General features: G+C 38.1%; 2 protein-coding genes and 1 pseudogene across 14 annotated transcripts in view; 1 reads left to right on the top strand and 2 right to left on the bottom strand.

The window, feature by feature from the left end:
* Window positions 1-3,460, bottom strand: part of LOC146401662 (ferritin heavy chain pseudogene) — a 110,679-nt pseudogene extending 107,219 nt beyond the window's left edge.
* A 2,103-nt stretch (window positions 3,461-5,563) lies between these two features.
* Window positions 5,564-9,209, top strand: INSM2 (INSM transcriptional repressor 2). Its single transcript, XM_013989043.3, has one exon. It carries the CDS (start codon window positions 5,688-5,690, stop codon window positions 7,359-7,361), a length of 1,674 nt encoding a protein of 557 aa, XP_013844497.3. The 5' UTR covers window positions 5,564-5,687; the 3' UTR covers window positions 7,362-9,209.
* Window positions 9,210-9,497: 288 nt separating this feature from the next.
* Window positions 9,498-22,953, bottom strand: part of RALGAPA1 (Ral GTPase activating protein catalytic subunit alpha 1) — a 231,376-nt gene continuing 217,920 nt past the window's right edge. For 5 of the 13 annotated variants that reach the window (XM_021099150.2, XM_084966291.1, XM_084966290.1 and 2 more), the window contains 2 exons: window positions 19,160-19,284; window positions 9,498-10,826 (listed from right to left, as the gene is read on the bottom strand). In XM_021099150.2, coding sequence (XP_020954809.1) covers window positions 10,678-10,826; window positions 19,160-19,284 — 274 coding nt within the window. In that variant the 3' untranslated portion in view covers window positions 9,498-10,677. Of the gene's footprint in view, window positions 10,827-12,208; window positions 12,264-12,409; window positions 12,474-12,694; window positions 12,698-18,528; window positions 18,560-19,147; window positions 19,285-22,953 lie in introns of all 13 variants that reach the window. The other 8 variants (XM_021099154.2, XM_021099161.2, XM_084966292.1 and 5 more) reach the window with 5 other exon arrangements.

Raw genomic sequence — 22,953 nt, 5'->3', positions numbered from 1 at the left:
TTATCAAAGTATAACAGAGCATACGATGGTCCTGATTGTGTCTTTAAAAGGTCCTGAGTATTTTTAAAAAGTCATTGTTGCAACAGAAGAAAGGGTGGGGGAAAAACTGTAATTGTAATGTATACATGTAAGGATAACCTGACCCCCTTGCTGTACAGTGGGAAAAAAAAAAAAAGTCATTGTCAAGAGAAAGGATATATATAAAGAAAGCAAAGATTTCACAGTCTTGCCAAGGAATACCCTATTTTTTTCATCTTTTTTTTTTTTTTTTTTTTTTTTTGTCTTTTTGCCTTTTCTAGGGCCACTCCTGCAGCATATGGAGGTTCCCAAGCTAGGGGTCTAAATCAAGCTGTAGCTGCCAGCCTACCCCAGAGCCACAGCAACGTGGGATCTGAGCTGCATCTGCAACCTACACCACAGCTCACAGCAATGCCAGATCCTTAACCCGATGAGCAAGACCAGGGATTGAACCCGCAACCTCATGGTACCTAGTCAGATTCGTTAACCACTGAGCCACAACAGGAACTCCCGGAATGCCCTATTTATCATAAATTCTAAGTGGGAAAATTTCCCTAAGTGGGATAAAGAAGTGTGTATATCTTTTTTTTTGTCTTTTTAGGGCTGCACCTGCGGCATATGGATGTTCCCAGGCTAGGGGTCTAATCGGAGCTGTTGCCGCCGACCTAAACCACAGCCACAGCAACTCAGGATCCAAACCACCTCTGTGACATACACCACAGCTCATGGCAATGCTGGATCCTTAACCCACTGAGTGAGGCCAGGGATCGAACCCACAACCTCATGGTTTCTAGCTGGATTTGCTTCTGCTGTGCCTTGACAGGAACTCCAGAAGTGTGAATATCTTGAAGGATTATCTAGGTTTATACCTAAATGGAGAGTATCCACCTAAATGTTTTCTTTCCCCTTTTAGCATTTTTTTTTAACTTTTTACTTAACCCTTAATCTCTCCCCCAAAGTGTTCTTCAACTGGAAGGTCAGTGGCATGATAGGGACTTGTTGCCTCTTTTCTAGGGCTACCATTCTGGAGAATTCTACTAACTGTGCAATTTCCATTTCATGTCCCACTGTCATTTTCCAACAGCGTCCTGGGGGAGGGGTACCACATCTAACACCAGAAAGGATTTAAGGCAGCTTTTCCATTATTTTTTTTCTCTGATTATCAGTGATAGATGCTTATTGCAAAAAGAAATTAAACAAAAATTTTAAAAAATAACAAAAAACGAAAACTCTTCCTAACTAGAAGCAACTCCAACACCATTGTAATATATTTCTTTCCAGTGTTTTATTCATTTTATTCTTTCATAATCGAGATCATTAATGTACATGCAAATTTGCATCCTGCTGTTTATGCTCACATTAAGACATACATATTTGTCAGTGTCATTGCATTTTTTTTCTTTTTTGTCTTTTAAGGGCTGCACCATGGCATATAGAATTTCCCAGGATAGTGGGTCAAATTGGCGCTGCAGCTGCTGGCCTACACCATAGCCATGGGTAACTCGGGATCTGAGCTGCATCCGTGACCTACACCTCAGTTCACGGCAACACCGGATCCTTAAGCCTTTGAACGAGGCCAGGGATCAAACCCACAAACTCATGGATACTAGTCGGGTTCATTACAGCTGAGCCACAAAGGGAACTCTGTGTCATTGCATTTTTTATGGCTTACATAATCATCGATAGTATAGCTGCACCACGGTTTAGTCAAGGTAGTTTCTGATTATATACAATTACAGATAACACTGATAAACAGCTTTGTGCATAAATCTTTTTTATATATATAATGATTTTTGTTTTTTTCCATTGTAGCTGATTTACAGTGCTCTGTCAATTTTCTACTATACAGCAAGGTGACCCAGTTACACATACATGTATACATTGTTTTTTCTCCCATTATCATGCTCCATCATAAGTGACCAGACATAGTTCCCAGTGGCTTTGTGCATAAATCTTTGTCCTTCTTTTGGATGAGGGATTGGTGAATTAAAGGGTATACATATTTTTTAAAGCGTCTGATAGTCACTGCTACACTGATTTCCAGAAAGGTTGGTATCAAGTTACACTTGGGGGGGACGTGGGGGAGGCCTCTTAGAACTAATGGAGTTGTAGAAAATATTTGATAGCATTTTTTCTTTTTAAAATAATAATTCTTTTTAGTTTGAACACACACACACAGAGGGGAAATGGCTGTGTGTTGCTATATACTAATTATTATTTGCTCTGCTTCATGGTGGTAACATGGTACTAACTCAATAGTAGATTAGTATTAGCCTATGTGGTAGCTAATACAAGTGTTACAAAGTATGGAGAATAGCAGATGCACTTGTGCAGTGAAACCCAGGAAATTCTCCTTTAATGGAGGTCAGATGTTCATTGGATATTGAGGGAGTCAGGTGATGAGGAAAGGAAAGATCACAGAAGGCAGTTAGGGAGAGGGATGGAGTGGGAAGGAGGTGGCCCTTGCCCTGGGGAGTTGCCTTCCACTCGTTTTTGATGTGCCTGTGAACATTTTTATTGTGGTAAAATATATATAACAAAAATATCCATTTAAACAATTTTAAGTGTGCAATTCAACAGCATTAAGTGCATTCACAGTGTTGGCCATCTATCACTGCTATTAACAAACTTTTTCCATCACTCCAGAAAGAAATTCTATAACCATTATACTATAAGTTCCTATCCCCCAGGCCCTGACCCACCAGTAATAATCTACTTTTTATTTCTATGAATTTGTCTATTCTAGATATTTCATATGAGTGAAATCTTACAATGTTTTTCTTTTTATGTCTGGTTCATTTCGCTTAATATACTGTTTCCATGTACTTCATTTCTTTTTATGGCTGAATACTACTCTGTCATTTGTATATACCACATTTTGTTCACACATTTATCTGTTGGTGGACGCTGGGTTGTTTCCATCTTTGGGCTATTATGGATTACACTACAGTGAACACTGGTGTGCCAGTATGTGATTCAGTCCCTGTTTACAATTCTTTTGAATTATACCTGGAAGCACAAATGCTAGGTCAACTCTTACAGAGCAACTCTTACAGAGTCGTAGACACTGAAGGAAAAGCCCCTCTTAAAAAGGGGACCTCTTAAAGTATTAAAATTCTTATGTCAGATTTTCCATACCCTACAATATATATATACGACAATACATCTCGGTCATTAGGAGAAAGAGGAGAGGAGAAGAAGTTGAATTAGAAATCATACATAGGGAGTTCTCTTGTGGCACAGTGGGTTAAGGGTCTAGTGTTGTCTCTGTAGTGGCTTGGTTCCCTGCTGTGGCGTGGGTTCCATCCCTGGCCCAGGAATTTCCACATGCTATGGGTGTAACCAAAAAAAGAAAGAAAGAAAAAGAAAGAAAGGAAGGAAGAAAGAAAGAAAGAAAGAAAGACCAAAAAAACAAACTCACATAAACTGACAGGTTGGTCATGATCAATTCGGAAATCTAAGTTTACCTATACTATTAAAGAACACAATTATTTTAAGGAGTGATTCAGAATATTAATTTTGATGAGAAAGTGTCAGGTTTATTTACTTTATTTAATTTTGTATGATTTTATGTTTTTGTTTTGTTTTTTGCTTTTTAGGGCTGTGCCCACGGCATATGAAAGTTCCCAGGCTAGGGGTTTAATCAGAGCTACAGCTGCCAGCCTACACCACAGCCACAGCAATGCCAGATCTGAGCCATGTCTGCGACCTACATGACAATGAGTTCATGGCAATGCCGGGTCCCCAACCCAATGAGTAAGGCCAGGGATCGAACCTACATCCTCATGGGTCATAGTTGGGTTTGTTAACTGCTGAGCCACAAAGGGAACTCCCTGATTTCATGTTATTTAATGGGAAACATCTTAATGATGTTTTTTAAACTGAGTTAACCCATTAGTGTTTGCTGTGATCAGCATAGTTTAAAATGAAAAAGAATAGAAAATACAAAAATGCATTGTACCTAGTTAAGGGCAGGTATTATTTTGTGAAACTTTTGTTTCAGTTATGAGTATGTACTATAAAATATATTTCTTATTGTGGGATGTGATCAGAAAAAAAAAATTTATAGTGGAAAGTCTGAGTTTTGGAATTAGCCAGAACTTGGTTTGAATCTGGGCTCTGGGTGACTTCTGCCAGTTATGTAACTTCTCTTATGGCTCAATCCCCTCATCAAAAAAGGATAATAATGATATCTACTTCTGTTTTGTGTTGTGAAAAGATTAGTAATTACTTAAGTAAAATGCATCAAATACAGCCAATGATTAACAAATACATAATCACTTCCAAATCTTCTCCCAAGTAATGCTCTCTGTGTACAAATGCTTCACTCACTAGAAGGAAGACAGGATGTGTTATTGATGACTAGCTCTGTTATGCCACAGTCTGTTTCAAAAACACATTTCTCAGTCTGTTTCTCCAATTTGGCTTAGGTAGGAATCTTGAAAACAGTTCTTTTTCCTTCCTTATTCTCAGACTATACTTTTCTACACTATGGATTTTCGGCATTTTATTATATGTCTGTCACATACCTTCTAATTATTTCATAGTTCAGCTAGTTTTACAAACTTTTAAATCTCTTCTGGTGCTTAAAAGAGTGCTGGATGAAAATTTATTGTTTTTAAACACCCATAACACACCTTTTGCAAAGTATCTCTTATACAAGGGGAAGCAGATGTGATCCTGATTCCACCAGTATTTCTCACTCAATCTACTCCATGCTAAACAGGTCAGTTAGGCACTGTCATGTCTCTGGGTAGTACAAGTGGAAGGTGTGAACAGAGAAAGCACTTTATCTGAGGACAGTCGAAAATTAGATCCTATTTTCCCCTCCCCACTCCTATTCCCATCGGGGAGGAGGCATTTATAAGCCCCGAGGACCAGGGCCTAGAAACCTGGTGGCGTCCTGAGCTCCAGAGGCTTGCCAGCACGCACGATCTCCCGCACTGAGAGCCCTTCTTCCCAGATGAATTCTCATAGTATCACAGACGCGCGCAGTGTCGATCGATACTGGATGGCAGACGTGCTCCCGCCGTCAAGTGTAGGCACAGGGCGGTGGATTTAGCAGCCCTGCAGCCCAGTCGCAGCTTCTCATCATCAGTTCGATAGGAGAAGAGGATGTTAACCCGTTCCCTGGCTGACACTCAACCGGTGACCGTAGCCCATGGCCCCTTCCTTACAGCTTTGCTCCTGCAGGGAGGGGGCTTTTCCATCAGACTCTCAAGCATGGGGGCAGCAGGGTCCAGTCCACAAGGAGGGCACGGTGAGGTGGCCTTTCCTCCAGAGCCCCCAGACGGCCCCTGGAGGCCACTGACGCGGGGAGTGCTGAGCTTCCTTACACTCCGGACCTCACCTTCTCGCGTCTTCGCATAGTGGGTGGCTGTGGGAGGCGGCCTTAGCGGCTGGGACCAGGCCGGGTAGCAGCCAGTGCAGCCGCCCGCCTGGTGGACCTCCTTGAACCCAGCCCCGTGAAAGCCCCGCCCCTGCACCCGCTCCCACTCCTGATTGGCTGGTCCACCCAAAGGCGACCCGCGGTCCCTGGGCCGGTGTCTCAGCTATAAAGGTGGCGGACGCATGACGCTCGCAGCGAAGCTCAGGTAGCTGTGGTGTCGCTGGCTCTCAGCCCCTGTGGCACCCGGGTTTCTCCTGCCCCCAAGCGCTCCGACTCCACCATGCCTAGGGGCTTCCTGGTAAAACGAACTAAACGGACAGGCTGCTCGTACCGAGTACGCCTAGCCGAGAGGGTCTTCCCCCTGCTGGGGCCTCAGGGGGTGCAGCCCTTTCCCGAGGAGGCTTCCAGTGCTCCCCAGCCCAATGTAGAGCGGGCGGCACCCCTGACCCCAGATGAGGAGGCGGCCGGCGAACTGTTGGGGTCATCCTGTCCGGCGGCCCGGGTGAGCCCAGGGGTAGGCGGGCGGGAAGGCGCGGAGTGGAGGGCCGATGGCAGGGACGGTCTCGGGCCCAGCCCCAGCCCCACGAAGCCGGCGGGTGCGGAACTGCGCCGGGCGTTCCTGGAGCGCTGCCTCAGCTCTCCAGTTTCCGCTGAGTCCTTTCCCGGGGGCGCCGCCGCCGTGGCCACCTTTTGCTCGGTGGCGCCAGCAGCTGCACCGACCTCGGGGGAACAGTTCATGCTGCCGCACCGGGCACCGTTCCCAGAGCCCGCGCTCCATCCAGACCCCGCGCCCCTCTCCGCCACGCTGCACAGCCTGAAGCGGACTGCCGGCGGTGAGCGCCGTGCTAAGGCACCTCCGGGCTGCGCATCTGGGCCCGCGGCAGCTGGAGTCAAGAAGCCAAAGGCCATGAGGAAGTTGAGCTTCGCCGATGAAGTCACCACATCCCCGGTCCTGGGCCTGAAGATCAAGGAGGAGGAGCCGGGAGCACCGTCCCGGGGCCTGGGGGGCAGCCGCACGCCGCTGGGGGAGTTCATCTGCCAGCTGTGCAAGGAGCAGTACGCAGACCCCTTCGCACTGGCTCAGCATCGCTGCTCCCGCATTGTGCGCGTCGAGTACCGCTGCCCCGAGTGCGACAAGGTCTTCAGCTGCCCTGCGAACCTCGCCTCTCATCGCCGCTGGCACAAGCCACGTCCTGTAGCGGCAAATGCTGCCGCAGTCTCCTCAGCCGACGGGAGGCTGCCTCCTTCGTCGTCCTCTTCCTCCTCAGATTCCGGGGCGATTGCATCTTTCTTGACGGAGGGGAAAGAGAGCAGTCGGGCAGAGCGAACTGCGGATCAGCACCTGCAGGCCGGGGACAGCTCCGGGGCTGAGAAGCACCAGGACAGCGCCCCACATCAAGGCCTCCAGGTGTTGTCCCACCCCGAACCTCCTCTGCCTCAGGTCCCTTATACGGAAGGGGTGCTCGGGCGCCGGGTGCCTGGGTCGGGCAGTTCCAGTGGTGTCAGTGGTATTGGGGGACCCGAGATCTTCGTGTGCCCATATTGCCACAAAAAGTTCCGTCGCCAAGCCTATCTGCGCAAGCACCTGGGCACTCACGAGGCGAGCTCAGCCCGCGCGCTCGCCCCTGGCTTTGGCTCTGAACGTGGCGCCCCACTCGCCTTTGCCTGTCCGCTGTGCGGAGCACACTTCCCATCGGCAGACATCAGGGACAAGCACCGGCTGTGGCATGCGGTCCGGGAGGAACTGCTTCTGCCCGCCTTGGCCGGGGTGCCCCCTGAAGCACCTAGCCCAGACGGGGCACCCGACGGGAGTGCTCAGCAAATTTTCTCGTGCAAGCACTGCCCGTCCACTTTTTTTAGCTCCCCGGGGCTGACCCGGCATATCAATAAGTGCCATCCCTCAGAAAGTCGGCAGGTACTGCTGCTGCAGATGCCACTGCGTCCGGGCTGTTAAGGGCCGAGAGACGAGGAAGATTGTGAGGCTGGCCTTTGAGGAAACAGATCAAGGGAAATTCTGTGGGGCTTTCTTCAACTTGCAAGTTTACTCTTTCCTTTATTTTCTCTCCTAAAACTCCCAGTAGTCAGTGTTCCGCCAGAGGAGCGGACAGCGAAACAAAATCCCTCTCTAGAGCAGGTATGTATATGGTACAAATGTTCTCCGTCAAGAACTTTTAAATCCTTCTCACTTTCCCCAAGAGAATAGGATTCACCCCCACCCCCACCAAACTCTGGAGACCTTAACAAATCCTATATGCCTTGTAATTCCTATGGAAAGTCGCAGAATGCGTGCATGTCTCGGTGTCTACAAAGGATTCTAGCTACCAAAAGTGGTAGTAGTCCCCTTTTCTTCCCCCTCCTTTGCCATCGCAGGCGCCTATGTAGCTTCTGTCTCAGTAGGGTCAGATATCTTGCACTGTATATTCTGTGAATTAAAAGTTATGTGGTTGGTGCCAAACTTACATCAGGAGGGTGGGAAATGCAAGACCTGTGTGTGGGCAGGAAATGTAAGATGTTTGCGCTTTGGGGTGAAGTGGGGATCTCCCTGTAAACTCTCCTTTTCCCAATTATTAGTCCACTCTTAGTATTTGAAAGTGGGAAATAGTACCTCTTTACTGGAAAAGAGCTGAGACACCTTCCAAATTCTCACCTTTAGCTACTTTGTGTGCAGTATTCAGGAAGAGATACTTTAAACCTTTAATAACTTTTCTGGAAATATAGCACTCATTTCCTGAAGTTTGCCTGTTTTAGTAGGGTTTCATCCAAATTGTGTATCTCATAATGTGTATTATATATGACACTATGTTCACCTCAAGGAAGATGTTAATACTTTAATCCACTATGGAAATGAATGATAATTCATTCAATAGTCAGAATTTTCTTTTTGGCAGCAACTTAGTTTTGAGTTTCTTTCTGTAAACCATATTCAGTGTACATTCCGTACCTGTGCCCCAGTAGCCAGAGTCTGGGCACTGACTGACTGAGTATTGCTTGACAGATAGCCCGTATTTGTATGATGCTTACCACCAAATAAATGTACATAGCTGGTGCTTTGTTGTGTTCTGTGTTTGTCTTAAAAATCTCATTGAACACAGAGTATTTCTAAAAGCTACATTTCTTATCTCCCTATAGCCAGTATCCTACTTTATCTTAGTGACCCATTTAGAAAGAATATAGATAGGAGAAATTATATTTTGTGAGTGTAATGGTACAGAAATAAAATGGGAAAATTTCCTTTGGAGTATGGCTGCACAGTCTAAGCTCTGAAAGGCAAAGAATATGTACTATTCTTTAAATATTAAAGATGGTTTACTATCCAAAAATACCAACAGAAAATAATTTTAAATATTTTCTTCTTTTATGAAGTGTTATCTGAAGATGAACAAAATGTTAACTATGCTAACTTCATTATTTTAAGCTGGTACTTTCACTCCATTTTGTTACACATTATCAATCCAATAGCTGTTCATTTTTTAAAAATGAAGGCACTATTGAAAATGTGTAAGTAGTTACTTTATCTTTTTTAAAAATTACCTTCTTTTTGTAATTCTTCACCTTGGTTGTGGGAAACTGTCCATATTGTTTACTCTTGTTCCTGGGGACTCTATACATGTTTATCCTCTATATAAGCTTTTATGGGAAATTCTAGTTTATTTTCTTTAGTTTCATATGCATTTTTTATTTATAAGAAAACCCCAAATTTAAAGAGCACAGGAACTCTGAAAGCTTGTTTTAGAAACTGTCTGTAAAAAGTTTTGCTCTTTAGTGTCTATTACAAAAAAAAAGTAAAATTTAAGAAATCAAAGAAGCATGAGGGTGAGATAAATTGATGTTTTTAACCAAGTGCACTGGGTGGGGGGTAGTTTCTGGCTAGCTCGTATGAACGTGTAAAATGTGTTTTTAATGACTGTGGAAGACCTCTGAGAAATAAATTGGGGTGTAGCTTAAGAAGGTAATTAAAATTCACTTTTCACGATTAGCTAGGTTTATGTTTTATATCTCTCCATCAATCACGAAGCCTTGTTTATTAAGTCTGAAAATATATAAAAGACAAAAGAAATACAAGGACAAATCAATACTCATGGACAGGAAATGAGAAGAATATTTTTATTGTATTATTAAATACCATCTTTTTTTCCACTGTTACAAATTTGTAGATACTACATGAATGATGATACATAATTTATATTTTATAGTTTGCAGTATGATGTATTTACACATGCAGTTAGTATCAATGTCATGCTACATTTCCTTAGGAGATGCCTGTTCAAAACAAAATGTGAGCAGCTTATCTACTGTAGGAAAATACTTCTGGTGGGTGGAATGTATACCAACCTGTGACTGCAAATTCAGTATTAACAACATCAGATTAATTTAGACTCCTGGGTTATGTTCTTTTTTTTTTTTTTTAAAGTACTACACATAATTTAAGCCACAGACTTTATATCAGAAAGTCTTCTTTTGCCCCACCCCCAATTCCTCCCTTTTTGATACTTAAGGAAGAACACAGATACACCAGGATCCAGCAGCCAATAATAAGGGGCCACAATCTCAAAACAGAAATGGCATTTAACAGTGATACCATTTAAAAAGCAGAACATTAGAAAAATATTTGGAAGCTAAACATGAATCAAAGTTCAGCACAGTGATTTTTCTGATTATTAGATGTGTCATGGCATTGCCTGCACAGCCAAGAAATGAGATATTGGTTCGGGAAGAAAAAGTTAATGCTAAAATTATTTCAGCTGGAATTCGAGATGCTTCAAAAAACCATTTAAGTGTTTTATTTTCGTAACATAAATAATCCATACACATCCTGTGTATTAACAGATCTGTAACCTTTGCTATAACTTTACAAATGTTTAAATTTAAAGATGCACATTTATAAAAAATTATATATTTACTGAGCCATAAAGTTGCAATGGGGCAAGATAAATAAAATAATGAGACTATCTGGCCAGTTATATTTTGGCTCAAAGTTAATTATAAAATTAAAACTACTTAGACATAATTATCTAGGGAAGGAAAAGGGTGCAGAATAAAATTCCACCCCTCTCCCCCTTATGGCAGCTTGGAGTGTGTGTGTGGGAAAAACAACTGAATAAACAATCCAAATCTAAAATATTAAGTTACAAATTATTTAAATCCAGTGTTTTCTAAAATAAATGTTCAGGAAGGAACATGCATGTTATGGCAAACACGAAGCTGGAAAGGGTTAATGCTGTGTGCATGCTAAGGTGGCTACTGCTGGCCACTGCTGGGCTGCTGTCTCCTTAGGATTTATTGGCTGAACCAGAGGAACGACGCAGCTTCATGGACATGCGGCTTTTGCTAGTTCGAGGAGACATTGGAGAGGCCAGGTCAGCCCCATCTACCTGCGTTGCTGTGGGAGTTTCACTGGGTAGAATCTCTGGGTAGGAGCCTGTGGGAAATAGCAAGAGCATCAATACAAGTCATCCAGTCTCTCCTCCCATAAGAAACAACCTTTGTGCTACACAGATGCAGCAAGGGTCCAACCCTTAACGAGGTCTTTTGAGAGGAAAGAGCAATCCCCAAACTTGCTTGTTAAAACAGTCTACTAATATTTTATTTAAAACCCAGTGCTCTGGTGGCTCATGTCATCAGATTAGCAAGAAACCACCAAACATTATTTCCAGAGCCAGCTCCTTGGAAAAAGCAACGGGAAGCAAAATCTTTGGGACAGAAAGGACAGGGATCCAAAGTACCATCAGCATGCGTGGAAGGGCTTAAGAAGCAGGTGAAAAGGACCAATTCCTATCTCTCGGGTTTAGGGTATCATCAAGAAAAAGGCCTTCATTGTTCCAACTTGAAAATAAAACAGCATCGAACATTTTCAAAAAGGAACTTAACGGTATGAGACCATTATACATGCTAAGTATTTAAATTTATGCTTTTAAGAAGGAGCAAGATAAATTCCCGGGGGGAGGGAGGAGGACAAGAACTCTCTTCCGAAAGTCAGTCGAAAAAGACAAACTGACCTCTCAAAGTGTCTCAATTCAGAAGCAATAGGCAATGCTTTCGTTTTCTTAACTTTAGTAGATATAAAAATTTTAAAGAAGCAAAACGAGTTCAAATTGGAAAATTCTTCACGTCATTTACATAGCTCTTCCCCTATGTACTTTATTTCTATGAGTTATGATTCTCTACAGCAATACTACAGAACTTTGCACATTGTAGGTTCTCAAATATTTCGTGAATAAGAAATAAAAATAAAAACCCTTCAAAAAACAAAAATAATCTGCAAACAGAATAACAATTTTTTAAAAATTCCGTTTATTTTAAGGCACTTTAATCCAGATTTTCTTGGTGTTACGTACATGAAAAGTATCTGTACGTGTCACATCACACAAGTTGAGGGCTTAAATTCGTATATTTCCTTACTTACTAGGGAAACTTTTGGCATATTAACCAGTGTAGGACCTCACAGACACTTTGGGCTTGGGAATACTTATACTATTACTTCCACATAATGAAACATTTGTGCCTAGAGTGAAATTATGAATATTTATAAGGAAACATAAAACTGTTTAATAAGGGGTATAGATCCTACTGAGATGTCTTAGAAAATCAAGAATGTATCTCTGTAGAACACTTCACTGTGTTTTTAAGGCCAAATATTAGTTACACTCAGGAACGAAGACATTGTCAAGGAAAAATATTTTATCACTACTCCTAATCCAGATAAACTGCCCTCCTTTTCAAAGTAACTTCTCCAACATTCTCTCCTTTTTAATTGAAATGAGCTTGGCCTTCAAAAAGAGAAGGAAATATATTTCTGTTCACCTTTACTCTTCCTGAAGATGTGAACTGGTTCATAGGAGACTTATACTGGAAAACCCAGAGGAGAATATGAATCCATGGCCCTTTTGAGGAAGCACTGCAGATGGGTGGCAGAAGGAGAGTGAAGAGCAGTAGCTCATGCTTTTCGGGTAATGCATTACTATTCCCGGCCAGTCACGAGAAGCCTTCCCATGGCTGTTTACCTTGAAATGGCCCATGTTTTCTAGTGGAGGTTTTGGGAGGAAGAGAACTATCACTGCATTTCTTTCTTTGTTGTGAATGAAGAAATGGAGTAGCAAGCAGAAGTGAGAAAAGAGAAGATAGATAACAGATGTGAGAGACACAGTGCAGAATTTTACAGGTGTTAACAGATGAGCAGAGAAGATAGTAATCGGGTTTTAATATGAAATACAATTGGGCATGCAATGCGTTAGAGTGATGAGGTTTCACAATGGACAAATGCTTTGTAAATTCAAATGTTATACTTACCAACTAACAAAACAAGTTCAAATAGGAAAAAAGAAAAGAAAAAAGAAAGTCTATGAGAGATTCTATAAACATCTACCTTTTAAAATGTTCATTGTACTGGTGGCATGTTATCCTAACCACGCGGTCATAAAATCTCTAGGTCTTTACTGTCCAACATGATAGCCACAGCCACACTGCAGTTAATAAAATAAAAAATTTGGCTCCTTGGTGTACTAGCCACATTTAAATTGTTCAGCAACCATACTCAACAGTGCAGATAAAGAACATTTCCATCATCTTAGAAAGTTTTATTAGAGAGCACTGCTTTAGAGTATGCCAAATTCAAAGAATATTTCCCTCAGAAACAGTAATTCCTATATGCTTCCCTTACCTCCTTCAATGTGAAACTCCCTTTCAGTCAACTGAGTCAAAGCCGGTTTTTTAGTGTGTGTGGTAGACAGCTATCAGTACCTTTTCACGTTTCAGCAAATGGTATTGGTCATATATACTCAGTATACTTAACTCTACGAATAATTTATGGTAGACAGATCTCAATTTTAAATGTGAACAATAAAGTGATACCTGCACTTCATTTCATATCCTATTCTGCCTAAGTATTGATTTATATCACCTGAGTCATGAAGAATGGTAATTTATTTCTATTATTAATATATACTCAAGTATAAAGATTAAAACGTGTGGGCTATGTTTTGCATATTAACATTCTCACAGTACTCAGACAGCTTTCTATATCCTGATGGTATGATAAATTGATTCATGTACTGTACACTGATTATGGTGAACTATTATTTCAAATAACAATAAATATGACTTTGGGGAATCTATACAGATTATAAAAGGAACTCAATGGATTGCTGGTATTGTGGCTTTGTTTATACCGCTTAATGACAGATATGACCAGTTTAAAACTGTTAAAGTTACTGGATTACTAAAAATAATCTTTAAATACCTGACTTTGAAAGCAATTCCAATTAATACTGAACTAAGAGGCAGTGTCGTGTTAGAAAGAACATAGGCCTATGTTAGATAGACCTAAGTTAAATAAGTTTGTCATGTTACTAGATGTTGGGTCTTGGGCAAACTAACCTGAGTCAGTTTTTTTATTTGTAAAATGGAGACACTATTAGTCTGCAAAATAGTGGGGAATAAATTCCTACATATGCGAAGATTCTGGCACACAGCACGAATGCAGTAATTGTTAGCTATGTGACAAAACTGCGTTAAGAGTAAAAATGGGAATTCCCGTTGTGGCCCAGAGTTAATGAACCTGACTAGCATCCATGGTCTTGCTCAGTGGGTTAAGGATCCAGCATTACCATGAGCTGTGGTGTAGGCCACAGACGTGGCTTGGATCCTGCATTGCTGTGGCTGTGGTGTAGGTTGGCAGCTGCAGCTCTGATTTGACCCCTAGCCTGCGAACCTCCATATGCTGAGTGTGTGGCCCTAAAAGACAAAAGACAAAAAAAAAAAAAAGTAAAAATGAATAGTCCTTAAACCAAAACAGATGAGGATTAGAACCTACAAAATATAACCTTATATTAAAGTACAGATTACCCAAATAATCTTACTGCTTTAATACTGTTAAAAGAGTTGATAAGTGATTACAATTAGTGTTGGATGCACCAATGAATGTCATAAATAAGTAACACATAATTTTAAACAAAATAGTATAGAAACACAGGCAAACAAGAGGTTTTATATTAAGATATTTAAGAACTACCATTAGTACAGATTTAGAACATATTAGTCTAAGTTTGTCCTATTTCATCTCCTTAAAATGGGAAAACTGGGTTTAGGATAGATTAATTTATTTGAGTTCATGCAGATAATAATTAGCAGAACTAGGATTTAAATCCAGATCAGTCTGATTTCAAAGTCCATAGTTCTCCCATGGCAACCTTAAAACTATATAAAAAATAAATCAATTAAAAACATTTTTCAATTGGTGGAAAAGTATAGCCTGCAAAATACATTTTTTAAAACAATTTCTAATTTGCAAATATGACAGGCAATTTCTCTCTCTTGATATCAAGAAGGGACTCAGAATATTTAGACTACATGGGTAATTATAGTAGTTAAGATCATACACTCTGAAGTGAGCCTTGGACTTTGTGACTGTGGGTAAGCTTTTTTTTTTTTTTTTTTTCAAAACATCTCACAACACTGCCATGAAGATTCAATGAGAGAATGCATGTATAGTACTTAGCACGGTGCCTGGCAGTCAGTAATTGCTCAATTATTATTTTATTATTTTCATTACAAATATTTTACATGTGAATGAATGTTCTATGTAAAAACTGAACCTAGTAATTATTGTCACAAAAGGTAAATGAGCTTTGTTTAATATTAATATTATTTATTTGCTTCTTGGTCAACAATATTTCCAAGTTCAAAATATTGAAAACAGAATACATCTAGCTGCTTATAATTTGGGATAACCTAGTGATAATAAATATGATTAGGAATTTATTTTTGAAAACATAGTAAACAAACTTAAAGCTTATATTATATGTCCAAGGAAATTGATTTTCTATTGGCACTTAGAAATAATATTTAGGATATATATAAAATAACTATCTTCTGAAGAGCTAAAATATTTTCTTTCAGATCATTTCAAAGCCTAGGAAAAAGAGAAAAGTTTAATGGCTAAATTTTGATGATTCATTCCATTCACAGATTCAGAGATGAGTCTGACAATCATAATACTATCATCCCATCCATATGTGGCAATATAGATTTTGTGAATTAACAGCAAAAATGACATTAGAATGAAAGAAGATTAGATCCTACTATAGTTCTTCATAATCACTCTAATAGAAATTACCTTATTTTGACGGCACAGAAATATTTGCGTCTTATTACTAATATTTATAACATTTACTTAAATAGGAACCTATACATTTTCTAAAGATAATTATACAAAGTGGTATGTGTGTACAGATATATGTATATTTATATGTGTTTACAGCTGACCCTTGAACATGGAGGTTGTGGTGCCGACACTCTGCATAATGTGTCTATAACTTATACTCAGGCCTCCATTCAATAGTTCATTTCTATAGGTGATTCTGTGGTTCTGCATCCATGGACCCAACCAACCTCAGATTGTATGGTACTATAATATCAACTACTGAAAAAAATGCATGTATAAGTGGGCCTGTGCAGTTCAATCTCATGTTGTTGATAGGTCAGCTGTGTACATATACACATGTACACACACACATATACACATGGATATATAGAGTCATATACCATATCAACACTTTAAAGTACTAAAATTTCTAACTTAATTTGTAGAAAAACAAATCCAAAGGGAGTATCTACTAGCTCAACTAAAATGATAGAATATTATAGGTAATTCTAAATATACTACACAATAGGCATTCAAAAATATTATGGCTGATAGCAAAAAAGACATAATACTGGAAAAATTATGCATGTATTAATGAGAAAGATTAATGTTCACTGTGCATTTTCAGTAAAATATGATCCTATTGTTGGCATTCTAGATTTTTCTTTTATTAAAAAATGATCTGAAAAGACAATATGACATTATGGAAAAACATCTAGATTTCTGAACTTTATTTGTCCAAAAAGAGGAGCAATTTCATTTTGAAGTTTAGAGTCTGAGGAGAGGTGTTTATGAATATAAAAAAAGTTTAAAAAGAAGGTCACTAAAACTTTTGATATTTTCCACACACATGCCTGACAAAGATAAAGGGATTTTTTTTCCTGTAATTTTTTTTTTAAATAAAGGACATGAAAAATCTAATAAGTTTTAATGTAGTTATGGAAGACCAACAAAGTGTGACATCACAATATCTCCCTCAATGACCTTAGGGATAAAAATAATTTCCCTTAAGTATCAGTCTACTGCCACAGACAGAGTCCATTTTGAGAAAATACAGTTATGAAATTTATGGATCAACTATGATACACCAAAAATGTTTTTCTTATTATTTCTTTAAACAATACTAAAAATTATCTAGAAAAATGCCCTTTTGGATTTCAGTATCATCACAGTTGTTACATTACTGTTAATCAGGCAGCAGGTTTTAAACAAGCTTGAGCCAAGTTAAGTAAACTTAAAATACAGTATTTTTCCACTATTCCATTGAACAGAATAATTGGTTCAGTTAGAAAGAACAGCTATATCCTTTGTATTATTATTATTATACTGATATTCCCTTAAAACAATTTCAAATTACTGCATTAGTATTGATTAGTATTATTTTATACACATGGGTATGCATAGGATACCTAAAGTTGATCCTCAATTGCAGGTTTGAATGCATTTCCTCTGTGTGGCAAATCAATTTTACCATTATGTTAAAAAGTAAAAATGAACCTAAAAATCTCCACACCATTACGTAATTTTTGCAAACCATAAGTCAGGTCCATATGATTGTTATGTGGCCTACTTCATGCCATCTCTCTCCACTTTGACTTACATCTTTAAAGGGAGTTTATATACATATGGGTGGTTTGTGACAGGAAAATCAAAATTTGAGATGACTGGAAAAAAAGAACATCCTTCAGATATCATGATTTTTTGCTACTATAAAAGAGTAAATATTTCATTTTGATATTACTGAGTTGAAAACTATTGATAAAAATTTCTTTCATAACTATTAAAGTCTGCAACTCCCCCCCCACAAATGTAGTACTGGAAAAGTTATTTACAGGTAAAAACACTTTTTAAAAAATTAAAGTGCATGTTTCTAATGGTTCCTAAAGGCAAAGACAATTACAACATGAAAACTGACAGTCTTTATACATTTAAGGGTAAAAGTTAGTCTGAATGTGGCCTTATTATCAATATTTTTCATTTGTGAAATTTATGGCTCAACTACGTGATACACAAAACTATATGAATACTATACTGATTTTAATAATGTAGGCTATTTTATCAGATATTCCCTTTTATTAAAAATGAAACTTGCAGCTATACATAGCTTTTATTTTGCTGTTCATTAATTTATTTTTAATATCTTTCTTTTACCATCTTTTTTAATGCCAAACTGAGTAATTTTAGTGTCAATCCGTTGAAGCAAACCTTAGACTTTTTAATCTTTTTATCAAAAGATTCAACCTAGTCTTATATGATTGTCTCTTTCTAGGTCTTTTATATTACTAATTAAAGGACTTCAAGTTTTTTTGTAAAACTATTTTTATAATGGCCAATTAAATGGTGAAAGTAATGGATGCTTTAATTTCATTGACTAAACCTAAATTGAGAATTATAGCAATTTTTTTCAAACAAATTAGGCCAGAAAAGGAATAGTATACCTTTTAAATATAATACAAGCTTAAAAAATATAAAGAGAATTTGAAGTTTTATTATGATGAGCTTCAAGTATACTGTATACTCTTTTTTTGCTTCCCTTGAACATCATTAAAATAGTCATCTTTGTATTTCAGGTGCCTAGTGCAGTGTAAGGCACACAGCAGAATAACTATTTGATGAAGTTAAGATATCCAGCAACAATGCAACACATTACAAAATACAAAGACACACCATTTCAGTTCAGTAGTACTACTTTTTCATGCTGAGAAACAAAAAGGTCAATACAACAAGGTGTAACTAACTTCAACCAAGGGTTCTATTATTAGTTATTTTTATCCCAGAACCAGTGTTAGTGTTTCATGCAGACCTGGGTTAGTAAGTAAATAATTCTGAAAGAAATTTAGTGAATATTTCTGAAATGTTTAGTATGAACCGGGGCAGTGTTAAGTTTGCTTATTAACTGAATTACAAGCTTAGTGCTTGCTAATTTTTAAAAAAAGGAAATGGGGGAAGAACAAAGGGTGTTTTGGTTGACACTTTGTCTTACCTTCAGATAAACAGAACTGATATTTAATGATCTAAAGAAGGAAAATAAAATAAATGAAACAATCATAAGGAGTGCAAAGTATTAACAGAATAGGAAGGCCATGAGTCATTTATTTTTTTACTGATTTCTTCAAAATTAGTTAACTGTAAAAATGCAGTACCCTCTTATAATCTTTAAATATTATAAAATAATTTACTCTGGTAAGTACTTCTAAATCTACTCCACTTATTTTAACTTTATTTGTAAAATTAGAGACATGGCAATATTCTTGGCCATAAAATTTGATCCTTTGAAGTTGAAAGAGCGAGCCTGCTCAACTTGTGTTTCTTTTGCAGACATGTCAGTAACGATTCCGCGAAACACAACAGTCTCACTGCCCATTAGCTCAGCTAAAATGTAGTGTATGTGCTTCTATGAAGATTGTTGACTTTTCAAGTAACTGCATTTAGGTAAAAGTATAAATCAAATTTATAGGCCAAATATTAAAATAATGATGTAAAATATATTTCAATGACTGGAATTTTATTAAAGCAAGTTTAAAAAAAATTATTTTAAGAGTTTTTAGAACAAAAGGGTATTGCATTTCAAGTTCCAATAATGACCAGTAACTAATACTTGCTTTTAATCTTACCGGCATCAGATGGTAAATGATGGTAGGGAGCTGGAGAAAAAACCTGTGCTGCAAAATCTTCAAATGTCGTTGGTTCTAAGTGGTGTTGGACAATTGTTTGCAGATATCGTGCTCTCTCCTCATAGCTGATTTCCTTCAGTTAAGGATGAACTTAATGCAGCTTACGTTGGAAAAGAATAGATCTCATCAAAAAGGACTTTGCCAGGACTTCCTAATTATTCACTAACTGTTCTTGCATATCATTAAAGTATGGCTTTTTAAAAGAGTAAAAAATAGAGTTTTCATCATAAGTTTACTTTTCAGGATACCACTATACCTGGCAGCTTAACAGGGAGACATTTATTAGAAAATAATAGTAAACCGTTGGAAGGAATAAAGGTAACAAACAGTTTACTTGGGAAGGGATTCAACTGCTATCAGGTCAGCCTAGGCTCATCTTATCTTGTTAATCAGCTTTGATCTGCAAAGGGACTCTGAAAAGCCACACAATAAATATATTATAATGCTGCTTAAAATACTAGATCTGAAATTCTGTTTTTCATTTGTAATGATTTATTGTGAAAAATTCCTGTATATCTTCTTCTTTTTCTAAAATCCCTGCATTTTCCCAACAATTGTTTCTCACTTTGAATGGAAGACTACTGTTGCTGTAATCCTTGAATAACTCCATGCGGTTAAGATAAATACATAGTTGAATCTGTATGTCAGGAAAAAATACCTAGTCAATTATAACACTGAAACAAGCAGGAATATTTGCAAAGAGTCCACAGGACTCCTAAATACTGTCTAACAAAGCATCTACAGGGCACTGACACTGACAGAAAAATACTGTACTTCCCTTTCACCACATTTTCTTCTCTGATATTATTGACAAGCAACCAGTACCTTGAAGTGTTGTTGCTTTTGAACAACCCACTCCAGGCTTCCTGTTTCAGCAGGCCTGATTGTGCCGTTAGCACAGAGAGGGCGAGAAAGAGAGAGAATATTTCTGTTGTTCACGAAAGCAACTATGGAAATGGCTGTCAAAATGTAGAGCAGCAGGCAGCAACATACAATTATCAGGAAAAACTCACATGCTGACTTCATGTCGTATAGTTCCTGAACTGAGAAATCAGTTAACCTTCCTTCTACAACTTTTAAAAGTTTCCCCGCTGTACTCAGTGTTAATAGGCTTTACATAAGACATTTAAATAAGTATAAAGGATAATGAAAATTTACCTATTGGCTCTTTGCAAAATTTATTATTATTCTTTTTAGAATTGCAGTTCAACTGCTATGGTTCTACTATTCTAGAAATTGCAGACCAACTCTACAATCAAGACTAAGAAAAAAATTTTGAGAGGAAGATAATTTATTCAGTGGGAGATACCATAGCCAGTTACATTTACAAAAGATTATTAAGAAGAGGAAACTAAAGTTAAAAGTAAATGTATATTTATTAAGCACTTGACTTAGATTAGGGTGTCTTTTGCCCTCTAAATGACTTGAGTAGTCTCTTTTCATACTGCATTTATTTTATGCATTAAAAATTGAAATAAGCTTAATTCCAATTCCTTGTAAATCCATTATTTTCAATTTTGGGGTTGAACTTCAAAATAATTTTACTCCTAAAATGGGTGGCAACAGGACAAGATGCTATATTAAAATGATCAGTGGTAAGGATTTTATGGATGGATCATATAGACACTTAGGAGTGTCAACATAGAAAAGTAATATAGCACACTTTTAAAAGAGGGTATATGGTTATAAATGGAAGAGGATGAAACTGATGGTTCAATCTAAATAATACCACATATCTCACAACTTGTTGGAAAGTACTTTTTTCATTGGGGGAGATTCACAGCTGCCGAATTTTCTGCAGTTAATAGAGTCCTTTGATTCACAGCAGTGCCCCTTGTACAAAAAATACTGGCCTTTGTGTATTACCAGAAACTAATTTTCTATTTGGCTGAAAAGGGAAAAATGGGGTTATTGCTTCTCCCTCCTACAGAGCTTTTCATTATGCCTGATGCACTCAACTTCTAAGCTCTTCTGAGAAAAAAAATAACTGAAGAGGCAAGAGGTAGAAAAATGAGCTTGTTAGCACATTAGAAGTGAAGTATCTTGGTGGGCCCTAGAAATTCCCAGTGGTGTGTTAACTTATCACTCTATGCATGCTGGCACTGATAGTCTCCCAATTGATCACTCTCTTTTCGCACCAAAGGTGCTGCCAGGAAGCAAAGGCTGAAGGCCCACAGGAGAACAGTCTGCTATCAAAACAAGCTGTTTTTAAAAGTCTGCTTGAATGGGTAAAATGCTTCATGAAAAGTAGGGTGGAGACACCTACCTGCTTTTAAAATGCTCTACTTTCAGAGGGCCTATAAAGGAAATATTTTACTTTATCTTATTATATTTAGAGTTTACACAAAAAATTAGGCAGAAAGAAAGCAAATTTAATACTTCTAAAGTAGGGAGGATATTTCCGATGTAGTAAAATTTATTAGAACAAGAAATAAATATCTAGATAAGATATATTTTGAAGTGTAATTCTATTTCACTAAAGGAGGTTCAAAAAACTCCGAAGAAACCCTAATATAAAGCTACACAAACTAAAATTATCTAGGTATTCATTTTGTATAAAAATACCTGACGTACTTAATAAAACTGCAAAACTGCATCATTAGTGAAAACAATGCTTTCTAAAACATATTTTTAAAGTTCAAGTAAGGTGGCAGAGTGAAGTTTCCTTCAATCGTTAATGGTTGAATTTAAGTGAAAAACTGCAGCAGTTATCAGAAATTAGGTAGGCAAATATCTAAGTTTGCTTTTTTTGGGTTACTCTCAGAAAACACAGCTCAGTAAATTATTACAGACCAAAGTAACTCACCTTATAAAAGCTAAATATTCTTTCTAATTTTCCAAGTATGACGTAGCCAAATAAACAATATCAAAACAATCCAATCTACAGTACTTATATCTTTTCCCCTTTTACTTTGCAAAACATATATAAGGCGATATAATGAACTCTAAGTACTTAAACCATAGTCCTGAGTCCACAAACAGGTGCTTTTTGTGACTGAGATGATGATAAAGTTCTAAACAGTGATGTTAGCATTTGCAATGGCAATCATAATCCAAAAGAGTTAATTCCTTTATTTCCTTCTAATAGGTTAGACACTTATTCCTTAAAAGGCAGCTCTCTAGGGAAGAGTTATTAGTACCTATAAGTTGAGTGGCATACACAAACTTGACGGCTAACAACAACAGGACAGCTCAAGCTATATTCCAACTGTGAATGAGTAGCTGCCATTGGCATTGAAATTAAAAAAACTAAAATGGGTGAGATGATAAAAGGTGATGGTGAACTTAAAAATTCAGAGCAAAATTTCAAGTACAAGTCTAAGTTGAATTAGGGAGGTTTTTGTTGCAAATCTAAAACAACCCAAGCCAAAACAAGCTAATAAAAAGCTATTTGATGAAGGAGACTTTTAGCTGGTAGGAATCTTTAATACAGAACTAGCCAATCAAAAGAAATAACACACAGGTGCTGCAATCACAGCAGTATAATTATCCACTAATCCTCCTTCCTTCTACTTTTCCGCAGAAGCAGAAATGGGGGAAAGGAATACTACCATTCTAAAAATAATAAAAGGGAACTAAATGTTTTCTGTACTATAAATAGTTTAAACCTGATCTGTACTTCATTAATATGAAGTTAACATCAGTATTCATCGTAAGTAACTACTTTTGATTGCAAACATATATCAAATGATTTGACCTTTTGTCACTGTGTCAGCTGCCATGAAACTGGGGTT

This window comes from Sus scrofa, chromosome 7 (genome assembly GCF_054392235.1).
Source record: "Sus scrofa isolate SSC_HxYL_T2T_F1_AM1 chromosome 7, Sscrofa_HxYL_maternal_Yorkshire_Landrace_v2.0, whole genome shotgun sequence".
NCBI lineage: Eukaryota > Metazoa > Chordata > Mammalia > Artiodactyla > Suidae > Sus > Sus scrofa.
Note: the sequence above shows the minus strand (reverse complement) of the source record. Positions and strands in the feature narration are given on the sequence as shown.